Source organism: Pipistrellus hanaki, assembly GCF_964339955.1.
Source record: "Pipistrellus hanaki genome assembly, chromosome: 9".
In the NCBI taxonomy this organism is placed as follows: domain Eukaryota; kingdom Metazoa; phylum Chordata; class Mammalia; order Chiroptera; family Vespertilionidae; genus Pipistrellus; species Pipistrellus hanaki.
Window position 1 is genome coordinate 51,686,315 of NC_140511.1, and position 12,248 is coordinate 51,698,562.

Genomic DNA, 12,248 nt, shown 5'->3' on the forward strand with positions numbered 1-12,248 from the left:
CTGTTTGGCAGTATAGTGCATATGGCTGGCTAACAGTCCAGATATAGGGATTATGTATTTTTGTCTGCCCAAATCATCTCCTCCTGCTGAAAAGGGCTTTTCCCTACCATTTAAACAATCCTATTCTATATATTCTATCTATCTAATTAGACCAGGTCAACCTGCCATCTTCTGGATGTCTGACTTCCTTCCAGACAAAGCCATAGTGGTGAGGGCCAAGGCAGAGGCAGTTAGGGATGATCAGGCAGGCAGAGAGGCTAGGGGCAATCAGGCAGGCAGGCAGAGGAGTTAGGGGAAATCAGGCAGGCAGGCAGGCAGAGGCAGTTAGGAGTGATCAGGCAAGCAGGCAGGTGAGCTGTTAGGAGCCAGCGGTCCCAAAATGCAAGAGAAATGTCCCTGATTGGTGAGAGTGCAGGCTGGGCTGAGGGACACCCCCTGCTCAATGCACAAATTTTATGCACCAGGCCACTAGTGCTGAAATAAAGATTTTAAAGGGAAGGGACTGGCTTGCTCCCATCCCAGGAATACCAGGCTCACAGAGGCCAGCCAGGCAGCAGGAATTTTCTTGTCTCCCAATGAGCTTGTCTGAGGGGAGGGCCAGTCTCAGCAGCCACAGGCTCCCAGGGAAAACCTTTCGCCTACTCTTCCCAGATGACACCCCGGAAACCTGCATCTACTCCAACTGGTCCCCATGGTCCGCCTGCAGCTCCTCCACCTGCGACAAAGGCAAGAGGATGCGGCAGCGCATGCTGAAGGCACAGCTGGACCTCAGTGTCCCCTGCCCCGACACCCAGGACTTCCAGCCCTGCATGGGTCCCGGCTGCAGCGACGAAGGTGAGGAGGCAGCCCAGGCCGGCAGGTGGTGGGCTGAAGCTCAGGAGGGAACAATGCTGCCTGGTGATGCCGGCCCCTCATATCTGCTCAGGCCAGGTCCATAGTGGGGCACCAGGACCCTGACTGCAGTCGTCAGTGGGGTCCACCTAGGGCAGTCCCCCATCTCCAACAGTGTCTCTAGGCCTCTGAATACCGAACAAGTTTTATGACATCGAATGAATTCTTGAGAATGACTGACCACTTGCCTCCTTCCCCAGCCACAGAAAAAAATATATGCAAGTTCCTGAAGAGCTAGCAAACATCTCATGACAAATTACATATAACAAGCAGCCTGCTCTGGGCCTTAACTCCAGCCTGTCCAGCCTGTTTTAAAGAAGCAGATGAGCAGGTTGGGCAAGATTGCATCTAGATCCATGGCCCTGATTCTGGGTCAGGACCCTCTGGCTCTCTGTCCTACCTGAGCCTGAGGCACAGCACTGGCTTCCTTGTGTCAGGGCTTTGGCGGGGAGAGTGTGTGTAGGAATTCTCTCTTTCTCCTTCTCTCTCTCTCTCTCTCTCTCTCTCTCTCTCTCTCTCTCTCTCTCTCTCTCCCTCTCTTTCTGTCTCTCTCTCTCTCTCTCTCTCTCTCTCTCTCTCTCTCTCTCTCTCTCTCCAACTGCTCAAAGGTCAGGCTAGAACTACTAGCTTGCGCCTCCTATGTCTGGATGGCTCAGGCTTCCAGATGGTGCTAAACTGGATTGCTGTGCAAAGGTCAGCTGCCTCCTTTCCAGAATACGATTCCTCCCTCTGTCTGGGCAGATCTATACTCGGTGCTCTGTGATTTAACCATCTCAGAGGGGCAGTGAGGCAATGGGAAGGGATAAGACTGAGCTGGTTTATGGCAGGAAGAAAATTACTTCCAAGCTGAGGATGGTTGAAGAAAGCTTACCCCACTGCATGTCATTCACTAGCTGGCTCTTTCCACAGACAGTCTTAAGCGCCTCTCCTGGCTGCACTTCCACGGTGGCCTCTTGTTTACGGTGCCCATGATAAGACTCTTCAGAGGGGAGTGAATTTTAGGATATGCTTTTCTATTTCTGCAAGTATGCCTGCTCATTGTACCCGGGGTCCATGTTCCCAGAGGCTACTTGATCCAAAGTCAAATGCATGTGCCCACCTCAGGCTCCCCTCTGCACTGGTTGTTTGAGGAGCACTTAGAGTGGGAAGGAAGCAAGGACCCCTTTGGACATTTAGGAGTCATTATATGACCTCATGAGTGCACATTTTATTGTGCAACCACGATAAAATAGTCTTAGAGTTTCTTCCTAATTACCTGAGCCAGCCCTTTATCCCAGGCCTTATCGTCTCTGCCCACTTCCAGGAACCACTAGAAGGGTCCTTTGCAAACGAAGATCTGGTCGTGTCACTCCTTAGCTGAAAACTCTGTGGCTCCTCATTGCCCAATGTGCAAACTCCTCCACTTTAATTTACTGGCAAAATAGTTCTGCAGAGAACCAAGGTGGAGGCCTGCTGAAAATGAGCACTGGGACACTGACCCAACGCAGTGGACCTTGTACTGCGACAGTGAAAACACGTGTTAGTGAAGGCACCCGAGGACGTCTGAGGGACTCGTCTTGACGCCAACCTCTTCCTCTCACAAGACCCTCGGGTTGGTGGTGAGGGTATTCTTCCTGCTCAGGGTAACGTCTTGCCAGGTTAAGGGCAGCCTGGATTGGGGCTTTCCAAGCCCTGAACCTCCACCCATATCACACCAGAACAGAATGATCCTATTTGGTTGTAGGTGCATCTCTAGTTAGCTTTGTCCCTGGGTCTCACGTGGGTTCCAGCTTTGATTTCCTGCTGCCCCACCAGGATCCTGTAGCTACACTGTCCAAAGACTAAATGACAATGTGTGGGCACCACACATGTGCAGGTGGCAGTCTGTGGCCATATGCAGGCTGGCTTCACACTCTGACTTCAGTCTTCCTCTCTTGCTTCAACTCCCTATACCTGTGGTTGGCAAACCGTGGATCACTAGTCACATGTGGCTCTTTGGCCGCTTGAGTGTGGCTCTTCCACAAAATACCACAGCCTGGGTGAGTCTATTTTGAAGAAGTGGCATTAGAAGAAGTTTAAGTTTAAAAAATGTGGCTCTCAAAAAAAATTTTAATCGTTGTAACTGTTGGTATTTGGCTCTGTTGACTAATGAGTTTGCCGACTACTGCCCTATACCATACACAGCTTGTGCAAACACTCTGCAGGGTGTTTGCACAAGCTGTTCCCTGTACCTGAAATACAAATATCCATTTCCCACCCAAGTTCACTCAGATGTGCCTTCTTGTGTGAAATCTTCCCCAGAACTCCCAGAAGGGGAGACTTTCCCTGTCTTCTATGTTCCCCAATTCCCTGGGCTTACCTCTGTCGTCATATTTTCAATGCCCAGAATTATTGCCAGCCTCTCTCTCTCTCTCTCTTTCTCTCTCTCTCTCTCTCTCTCTCTCTCTCTCTCTCTCTCTCTCTCTCTCTCCTTCCCTCTCTCCCCTCTCTCTTTTTCTCCTCTCTTCCAAGTAGAACAAGATCCATATCTTACACATCTTTTTAACCTCAGAGTACTCACCTAATCATTCAGTGTCTTCAGTGACATAATAAATGGATAGATGGTAGAGGGATGACTTAATTTTCCTCTTTTTTAAATAAGCATGTGTGCGCGTGCACACACACACACACACACACACACACACCTGTTTCCAATTGGAGCAGCATACCACCACCACCACCACCACCTTGGAAACGGGACCACAAGCCATGCTGAGAGGTTGGATATCTTTTTCACCAACATCCTAAGTGTCTCCTACAGGATCAGGGTCTTTGCTAACACCCACTCTTGGGAGCAAAGCCGTATGTAGTCCAGGGTGTCAACGAGGCTGGCTGCCATTGCCTTCCTCATTCTTCCTCTGTGTCCCCCTCTCCTGACACACACAGACATTCTCTCTCAATTCCCCACCCAACCATCTGCTCCCCATTAGCAACTGAGGTCTTCTCTTCTTTGTTACCAACCTCAACTGAGGCTTTGAGGTGCCTGCGGCCACTTAATATAATCTGCTCTTCGGGTACAAATCAGCCCTCTGGTCCTATGTCTCAAGGCCAGTCATGCTCACTCCTTCAATAACAAAATTCTCTCATCTGTTTTTCTAGACTGGGAACTGACAGCTTACACAGGGCAAGGGGCCATGGATGGTTTGCAGGCCAGCCTCGACCACGATCGTGGTGGGGGTCTCCGCTGGGGGGGGGGGGGGGAGTACGGGGGGCGGGCAGGGCTGGCCAGGGCAAGGAGCAGTAGTTGTTCTGGTCTCTGGTCATTCTGGTCATTCCGCTGTTTTGGTCACTGAATTTTATTATATAGGATCTCTCTCTCTCTCTCTCTCTCTCTCTCTCTCTCTCTCTATATATATATATATATATATATATATAATCTCTCTCTCTCTCTCCTTCCCTCTCTCCCCTCTCTCTTTTTCTCCTCTCTTCCAAGTAGAACAAGATCCATATCTTACACATCTTTTTAACCTCAGAGTACTCACCTAATCATTCAGTGTCTTCAGTGACATAATAAATGGATAGATGGTAGAGGGATGACTTAATTTTCCTCTTTTTTAAATAAGCATGTGTGCGCGTGCTCTATATATATATATATATATATATATATATATATATATATATATATATATATATATATATATATATATAGAGAGAGAGAGAGAGAGAGAGAGAGAGAGAGAGAGAGAGAGTGATCCTTCTACCATCCAAGTGTCTTTCATATCGTGGGTAAGGAGTAATCCTCACTGAGCGCCCCACGTATCTGGAAAAGGGCATTTCATTTACTCTTAGAGACATTTCTGATTTTAAAATGTAGATCTTTTAAGTTCCCTTACATCCTCAACTGCCTGGCTCCCCTTTGAAAGCCTGCTGGTTCCTCTTGATTCCTGCCCTTAAGGAGTTGGGTGCAGCCCGTCGTGTCTGGCGCGCCCCCTGGCGCACGGCGCTGGGACTGCAGCGTCTGCTCTGTGTGTTGCAGAAGGGTCCACCTGCACCATGTCCGAGTGGATCACCTGGTCGCCCTGCAGCATCTCCTGTGGCATGGGCGTGCGGTCCCGGGAGAGGTATGTGAAGCAGTTCCCAGAGGACGGCTCCGTGTGCATGCTGCCCACGGAAGAGACGGAGAAATGCACGGTCAACGAGGAGTGCAGTGAGTGCAGGGACGCTGGGAGGGAGGGGCGGGGCAGGGGCCAGGCTCCCGAGGCAACCGATGACTCCGAGGCCGCTGGACTCCGCAGCTTCCAGCAGCTGCCTGATGACCGAGTGGGGCGAGTGGGACGAGTGCAGCGCCACCTGCGGGATGGGCATGAAGAAGCGGCACCGCATGGTCAAGATGAGCCCAGCCGATGGCTCCATGTGCAAAACCGAGACCTCGCAGGCAGAGAAGTGCATGATGCCGGAGTGTCGTGAGTGGATGTGGGGGGGAGGGGTAGGGGAGGGAGATAGGGGCAGGATGGGGGACCACAGCACCCCGTACTATCACCCCCATCAAGGTGTGAGGTTGGGGAGGCTCCGTCCCACTGTCCTTGCAGGGCTCTGCTACGATCCAGACGAAGGCCATCGTTGTGTGGACATCAACCAGGCCCAGAGAGAGTGGCCTCCTTTGAGGGCCACTCTGAGCAATGCTGGGGCGGCAAATTGGTGACGTTTGGATAGAATTCACCTGCAGAATGTTTATAGGGTCCCAGAGGGTCTTTGTGAGGGTGGCATGTGCATTCCCCAGGTCATCCTAGGCCTCCCCGCTCCTGTACATTGGATTTGCCTGGCCCCATGAAACACTGCACTCCTGCTCTGTGCACACATGCACAAAGGCTCTCACATCAGTACACCTATGTACACATGCACAGAGTACATACACATTCTAGGGGATTCAGCACATGTCCAAAAAGTGCAACATTGCGTCTAACTTTTAGAGTATGGTTCCTGGGGTGTGTGGAATGTTTCTGTCTCTAATAAGACCTTACTCAGACCCTCAGTGGTGTTTCAAGTGGGGACGTGTATATTCATGTTACTTGTGTATTCAATGTCATGTGATGACACGTCAGCCTCCAGCAGGGCCAGCAGAGTTGCAGGAGAGTGAGCCACTTCTTGCCTCTGGGGTTCACTTGAGCGTCTGAATCTATCAGTCACTTTCACCGTATTTCACAGACAAGAGTGGGGACAGGGAGTGGGGGGCACAGGGATCAAAGAAAGCAAAGGGGGCTCATGCTCAGTGGCTAACATGGCTCTCCGCCTAGACACCATCCCGTGCTTGCTCTCCCCGTGGTCCGAGTGGAGCGACTGCAGCGTGACCTGCGGGAAGGGCATGCGGACCCGCCAGCGGATGCTCAAGTCTCTGGCCGAGCTCGGGGACTGCAATGAGGAGCTGGAGCAGGTGGAGAAGTGCATGCTGCCCGAATGCCGTAAGTCCTGGCGCTCCCACACGCCCGCCATTTAACCAGCCATTTGCCGGATCACACTGCTTGGTTGAAATCTCCAACCGTTTGCTGGGGAGGGAGAAAGAGCGTGGATTTGGACCTCTGTGTTAGCAAAAGTGGTTAATATGTTGTTAATTCTAAACCCGAGGATATTTTCCCATTGATTTTTAGAGAGTGGGAAGGAGAGGGAGAAAGAGAGAAACATCGATGTGAGAGAAACACATCGATGAGTTGCCTCCTGCATGTGTCCCAACTAGGGGGGGGGGGGAGGGGAATCGAGCCTGCAACCCAGGTATATGCCCTTGACTGCAATTGAACCCTGGACCCTTCAGTTTTCGGGTCAACACTCTCTCCACTGAGCTGAACCGGCCAGGGCTCTGTGTTAGCAAAGTAATTTAAATAAATGTCCATAGACCCAAGGATGGTTTCCGTTTGGGGCACGTGGCAGTTAACTGGTTAATCTCTCAGCCTCCTCATTGGTAGTGAGGATCCCACATCCATCTACAGACTGCAAGGGAGACGAGATGAAAAACGCTTTGCACAAGGCTCAGTAAACCTTACTTAGTTCGTTCCCTCCCCACCCCCATCCCTAATTAGCAGCTGTCTAACCAATGGATAGTCAAGCTTTTCACTTTATTCCTCTTCCTTCTGACTATTTATTTGTCCATGGCCAGAGGGTGGACATGGAGTCAGTGACTCCTGTACCCTGGCAGCCTCGGTAAGAAAAACAAGTCAAGCTCTCCAAAGCTCAGTGCCCACCCCATCTCCTCCCAAATCTGCGACCAGCTGTATGCGTTACTCGCGGACTAACCCTGAGGGGAGGGAGACTGCTTTTCTGGCTACTTTTCCAGGAGAGCTTCTCTTTTACGTGTTGGGAAGGCAGACGCACTTGGCTGCGGTCTGATTTTTGGCTTTCTCCGAAATGCACTTGCAGTCGTCTTTTATCCTCCCTCTCCCTTATTAGTCAGGCTGCTTGCCCAGATTCAGGTCTATGCCAGAAGCTCACAGAGCAAGGCTAGAGGCTCCGTACACATCTACAAAGTCTCCCCCCACCCCCAAAACCTTCTTGAGTCACAGAGAGACCGTCAAATGTAGGTTATGGCCTGGGCACCAATCCTGCCCCTCCTGCTTACCACCCATATGGGCTGGATGAAGTTAGTCTGCCTCTTGGAGCCTCAGTTTCCTCTTCTGTGAAATGGGACAACAGCACCTGCTCCTCATGGCTCCTAGGCTTGATTTGAGATGTTTCCATGGAGAGTGTACATGCCCGTATCTTGTTTCAGTCATGAGATGCACTCATGCCCTTCTGTGTCTTGCCAGCCATTGATTGTGAGCTCACCGAGTGGTCCCAGTGGTCGGAATGTAACAAGTCATGCGGGAAAGGCCACATGATTCGGACCCGGATGATCCAAATGGAGCCGCAGTTTGGAGGTGCACCCTGCCCGGAGACCGTGCAGCGGAAAAAGTGCCGCCTCCGGAAATGCCGAAACCCGTCCTTCCAGAAGCTGCGCTGGAGAGAGGCTCGGGAGAGCAGGAGGAGCGAGCAGCTGAGGGAAGAGTCTGATGGGGAGCAGTTCCCAGGTATTGTTCCCCGTGTGAGGCTGGAGTTCGGGGAGATGGAGCGGAGGAAATACAAGGGGGTCTTAAAGAGCCAGTAGACGTTTGCCAATTAGAGCAGGAATAGTCACTGCAAAGGCATAGAGATACCAAAGACCATGGTGTGTTCCTGCAAAGCAAACGGGACGCAGATGGAGCAGAGCACAAGGGGAGCAGCAGGAAACCCTGCTGGAGCGGTGGGGACCAGATCGGGGAAGGGCTAGTGGCCCGGTGAGGGTGGGAGACTTGGTTCTGTAGGTGAAGGTTTTAAGCCAGAGTGACTTTCACAGACACCTGGCGTGGTCTGAAGGAGGCGCAAGGGCTGGTTATTAAGTTCCGTTTGTAGTCTGGGAGAGAAATTATGTGCCCCCTCCTCCAGCATAACTTGAGGGAGTTTTAGGACTTAAAAATCTCCCCATCTGAGGCTACACTGCTGAATAAGCTGATGCCAGGCAAGACTGCAAAACCATCAGTAGGTTCATGAAGCCATGAGATGGGAAGATCCATGGTTCAGTCTTGGGTACAGGCCAATGGCTGGTCTTAGGATTCCCTAGGGCAGTGGTTCTCAACCTTTCTAATACCTCAACCCTTTAATACAGTTCCTCCTGTTGTGGTGACCCCCCAACCATAAAATTATTTTCATTGCTACTTCATAACTGTAATTTTGCTACTGTTATGGATCATAATGCAAATATCTGTGTTTTCCGATGGTCTTAGGCGACTCTGCTAGCGGTTCTCAACCTGTGGGTCGCAACAATGTAAGTGACCGCATCTTATTTCAGACATGAGACGCACTCATGTCCTTCTGTGTCTTGCCAGCCATTGATTGTGAGCTCACCGAGTGGTCCCAGCGGTCGGAATGTAACAACTCATGCGGGAAAGGCCACATGATCGCGAACCACAGGTTGAGAACCGCTGCTATAGAGTAGTAACATTACAGTTATGGAGTAGCAATGAAAATAATTTTATGGTTGGGGGTCACCACAACATGAGGAACTGTATTAAAGGGTCGCGGCATTAGGAAGGTTGAGAACCACTGCCCTAAAGTAAGTGAGGAAGGTGCCTACATAAACATGAAGTTCAGGGTATGTCATTACACTGTTTTTAAAAGCACAGCTCACATTACCCTTTTCTTCTCTCTTCCTTCACGCATTCTGTGTAGGGCGATGAGAAATGCACATACATCGGACAGCTCATGATCTTTCTGATAGCAAGCTGCTTGCATACCAAAAAGCTGTCTGTTGCACATGGTAGTCAGCCGGCCAGTCAACACTCATTAAACCTGACCACGTGCAAATGAGACACTATGCCATGTTCTTCTCCCCCATGAAACTTAGCATAGTGTTGAAGGGTTGTAAACGTAACTGGTTCTACAAAGCAGTCATATGAAGAAAGACAAGGGAACTTAAAAAAAAAAAAAATACGGATCTAACCTTATATCCGGGGTTCAGGGAAATTTTCTTTGGGAAAGGCACATTTATGTAGGAAGAATAATAAACCACACTTGCGTTTATACGTAGTATTCGGGAAGGAGGCTAAATACTCGGGGAGCAAAGCCTAAGAGAAGGAAGTGATTCATTGCAACCTGCATCGTTGCTGCATTCACAAGCCACCCCAAACGGTAGCTGCTTAGAAGTCATGTATTAACATGTTTCTGTGCTCAGTGACTTGGGCTCGCTCAGCTGGATGCACCTTCTATGGTCCAGCTTCAGCTCCTTATGTGGTTGCCGTCAGCGGCTGGCTCAACTGGGGCTGGAAGGTCTACGCTGGCCTCGCCTTTATTTCTGGGGCCTCAGATAGGGTGGCTGGGGCCTCTCCAAAGGATCTCTCCATCAGTCTCACCAGGCTGGTGGAAGGGTCCCCAGCAGCTTTTTTTCAAGCCACTGATAAGTCATATAATCAAACCCCATGATGGGGGAGGAGCTGGAAAATATTTGCAGTCTATCACCTAAGGATTACCAGTCCCTAATAGGGACTCTAACCATTATTTAATTCAACACCTCATTGCATACAAGAGCAGAGGAGAAGCCCAGACAACCAGAGGAGAGAGCTGCTTGCTAGAACTCAGCACCCCTGTTCTGCCCCAATGCCTGTGGCCTAACCAGGCTTCTCATGCTTTCAGGCTGTCGGATGCGCCCGTGGACAGCCTGGTCGGAATGCACCAAACTGTGCGGAGGGGGGATTCAGGAGCGCTACATGACTGTCAAGAAGAGGTTCAAAAGCTCCCAGTTCACTAGCTGCAAAGACAAGAAGGAGATCAGAGCCTGCAACGTTCACCCTTGTTAATAAGGGTCCAAGTATCCAGGGCCCCGCTCTAGATGCCAGAGTCACCGGTGGCTGGATTGTTTGTTTGCTTGTTTGTTTAAGGCATTTTAAGTCGTGTTCGCTAGTTGTCATTTCCGCAGTGTCATTCGCCCAGTGGTCTTGTGGATGCCGGGGACATCCTTTCTGTATGCGTGGTGGGCACAGGCTGAGTAGGGCTCCCTCACCCTCAGCCGGTCCTCCTCTAGCACGAACGTGTCAGCCACCCTGTACCCAACGGAAATGTGTCTCCTTGGAGCATCCACCCGGGAGCAGGGCAGAGACCTGGCCTCTAGGAAGAGGCAACTGTGTCTGGAAATGACCCTGTGCCTCAGTCCCAGGGTGCAGCAGGAAACACACCCCTCAGATAAAGAGAGCAGATCCCCTCATTCTCTCTGGCCCGCCCCCTCTTGCAAGAAGCTATGATTTGCTCATCTCTTTTCCCTTAGTGGAGCGTTAGGTCCTTGGTTGAGTCTCCTCGGTCATCAGGAGTTCTTGGGGAAGACAGAGACGGTAGACAGGAAGAGGAACACTGAAGTTGGATGGCTTTCTTCTTTCACTGAGAAATTCTTAATACATTTCTCTTTCCTAATACTGGCTTCTGATTCCCCAAAGGAAATGGTGGCAGATTTATTTGAATGTAAGGTTGAGGGTTCCTATACCTGATACACAGGTCACTAAGTCTAGAAATTTTGCTTTGTTTTGTTTGCTTTTTGCCAGGATTCTCCTAGGAAGCCAGCCTTATGACATTTCCAGTGCTAGATCCCCACCAGAACCAAGGCCCAAGCAGCAAAAGGGGACTCACTAGCAGTCCCAAACCTGGGTTTTTAAAAACCTCCCTACATGCATCTAGACCTTTATGTTTTCAAACCAGTTCTAACATATTTTACTTATGCAAAACATTTTGCTAAGTTTCCCCACAACCCACCATGCCATTCTTCAATAAAAACACTATCTCTGTATTTTAAAGGTTTTTTTTTTTTAATCATAAAATTTTATATGTAGAGTTTTTCTTTCTTCTGTAGACAGAAAAGGTGTTGCTAAGACATTTAGAAGATAGGGAGAAGAGAATATGACAGAATCAAGCTGGGCAAGAAAATCTGCTGGGAAGTCAAGCCCAGGTCAGCACTCCACCCTGGGACTCTGGTCCTAGACACAGCCGCAGGGAAGGCCGTGGTCCTCCATCCCCTCCCCAGCCCTCATCAGCACCAAATTCAGGGAGACTTGACTACCAAGGCTTAGTGTAAAAGGACATTTTGTTGAGTTGAGTCCATTGGCAGTTCTTATTGATTTATTAAAATTCATTTCGTTTCTGTTGGTCTTTTTCATTATGCTTTATTCAAATATGTATCATGGATGAGATGCATACAATGCTTTGAATACACTATTTTAAGAATTTACATTAAACACATCAGGATATTTTCAAACACTACATATATATATGCTATAGCCCTGAGTCTGTATTATTTTCTTTAACCCAAGAGGGACTGTTCAATAAAAAACTCATTTGGGTCTGTCTCTTGTGTTTTTACACTAATGAAGTGTTCAGAAGGCTAGGTCTGTTTACAGTTGTTATCCATGTCAATCCTATTCAGCTGAGGATGTGGATTTTGCTTCCTCATTCTAAAGGCGCCATTATTGTCACATCTTTGAGTTCCTGGAGCTTTGTTTCTAACATCACCCTTTAATGAACTGCTTTCTCCTCCTACAAAGGAAGGTAAGATAAATAAGAGGCTTAGCCCTAGCTGGTTTGGCTCAGTAGAATAGTGTAGGCCCACTGACTGAAGGGTCTGTGTTTAATTCTGCCCAAGGACATATACCCCAGTTGCAGGCTCGATCCCTGGCCCTAGTCGGGACACATGCAGGAGGCAATCAATCTCTCACATCAATGTTTCTCTCTCTGTCTCTCCCATCCCTTCCATTCTCTCTAAAAATGGGAAAATATACTTAGGATTAACAAAAAAATAAATAAATAAATAAGAGGTTTAATTTTCATTTGAAAAAAAAATAAAAGTAGATACAGCATCT

At 49.4% G+C, this 12,248-nt stretch overlaps 1 protein-coding gene across 1 annotated transcript in view; it reads left to right on the forward strand.

The window, feature by feature from the left end:
- The window catches only part of SPON1 (spondin 1), a 252,535-nt gene extending 240,797 nt beyond the window's left edge, over nt 1-11,738 (forward strand). The window contains exons 11-16 of the mRNA XM_084893979.1: nt 652-834; nt 4,886-5,056; nt 5,145-5,312; nt 6,144-6,308; nt 7,644-7,904; nt 10,042-11,738. Of these exons, the coding sequence (XP_084750105.1) occupies nt 652-834; nt 4,886-5,056; nt 5,145-5,312; nt 6,144-6,308; nt 7,644-7,904; nt 10,042-10,205 (1,112 nt within the window). The 3' untranslated portion in view covers nt 10,206-11,738. The remainder of the gene's footprint in view (nt 1-651; nt 835-4,885; nt 5,057-5,144; nt 5,313-6,143; nt 6,309-7,643; nt 7,905-10,041) is intronic.
- The last annotated feature ends 510 nt before the right edge of the window (nt 11,739-12,248 follow it).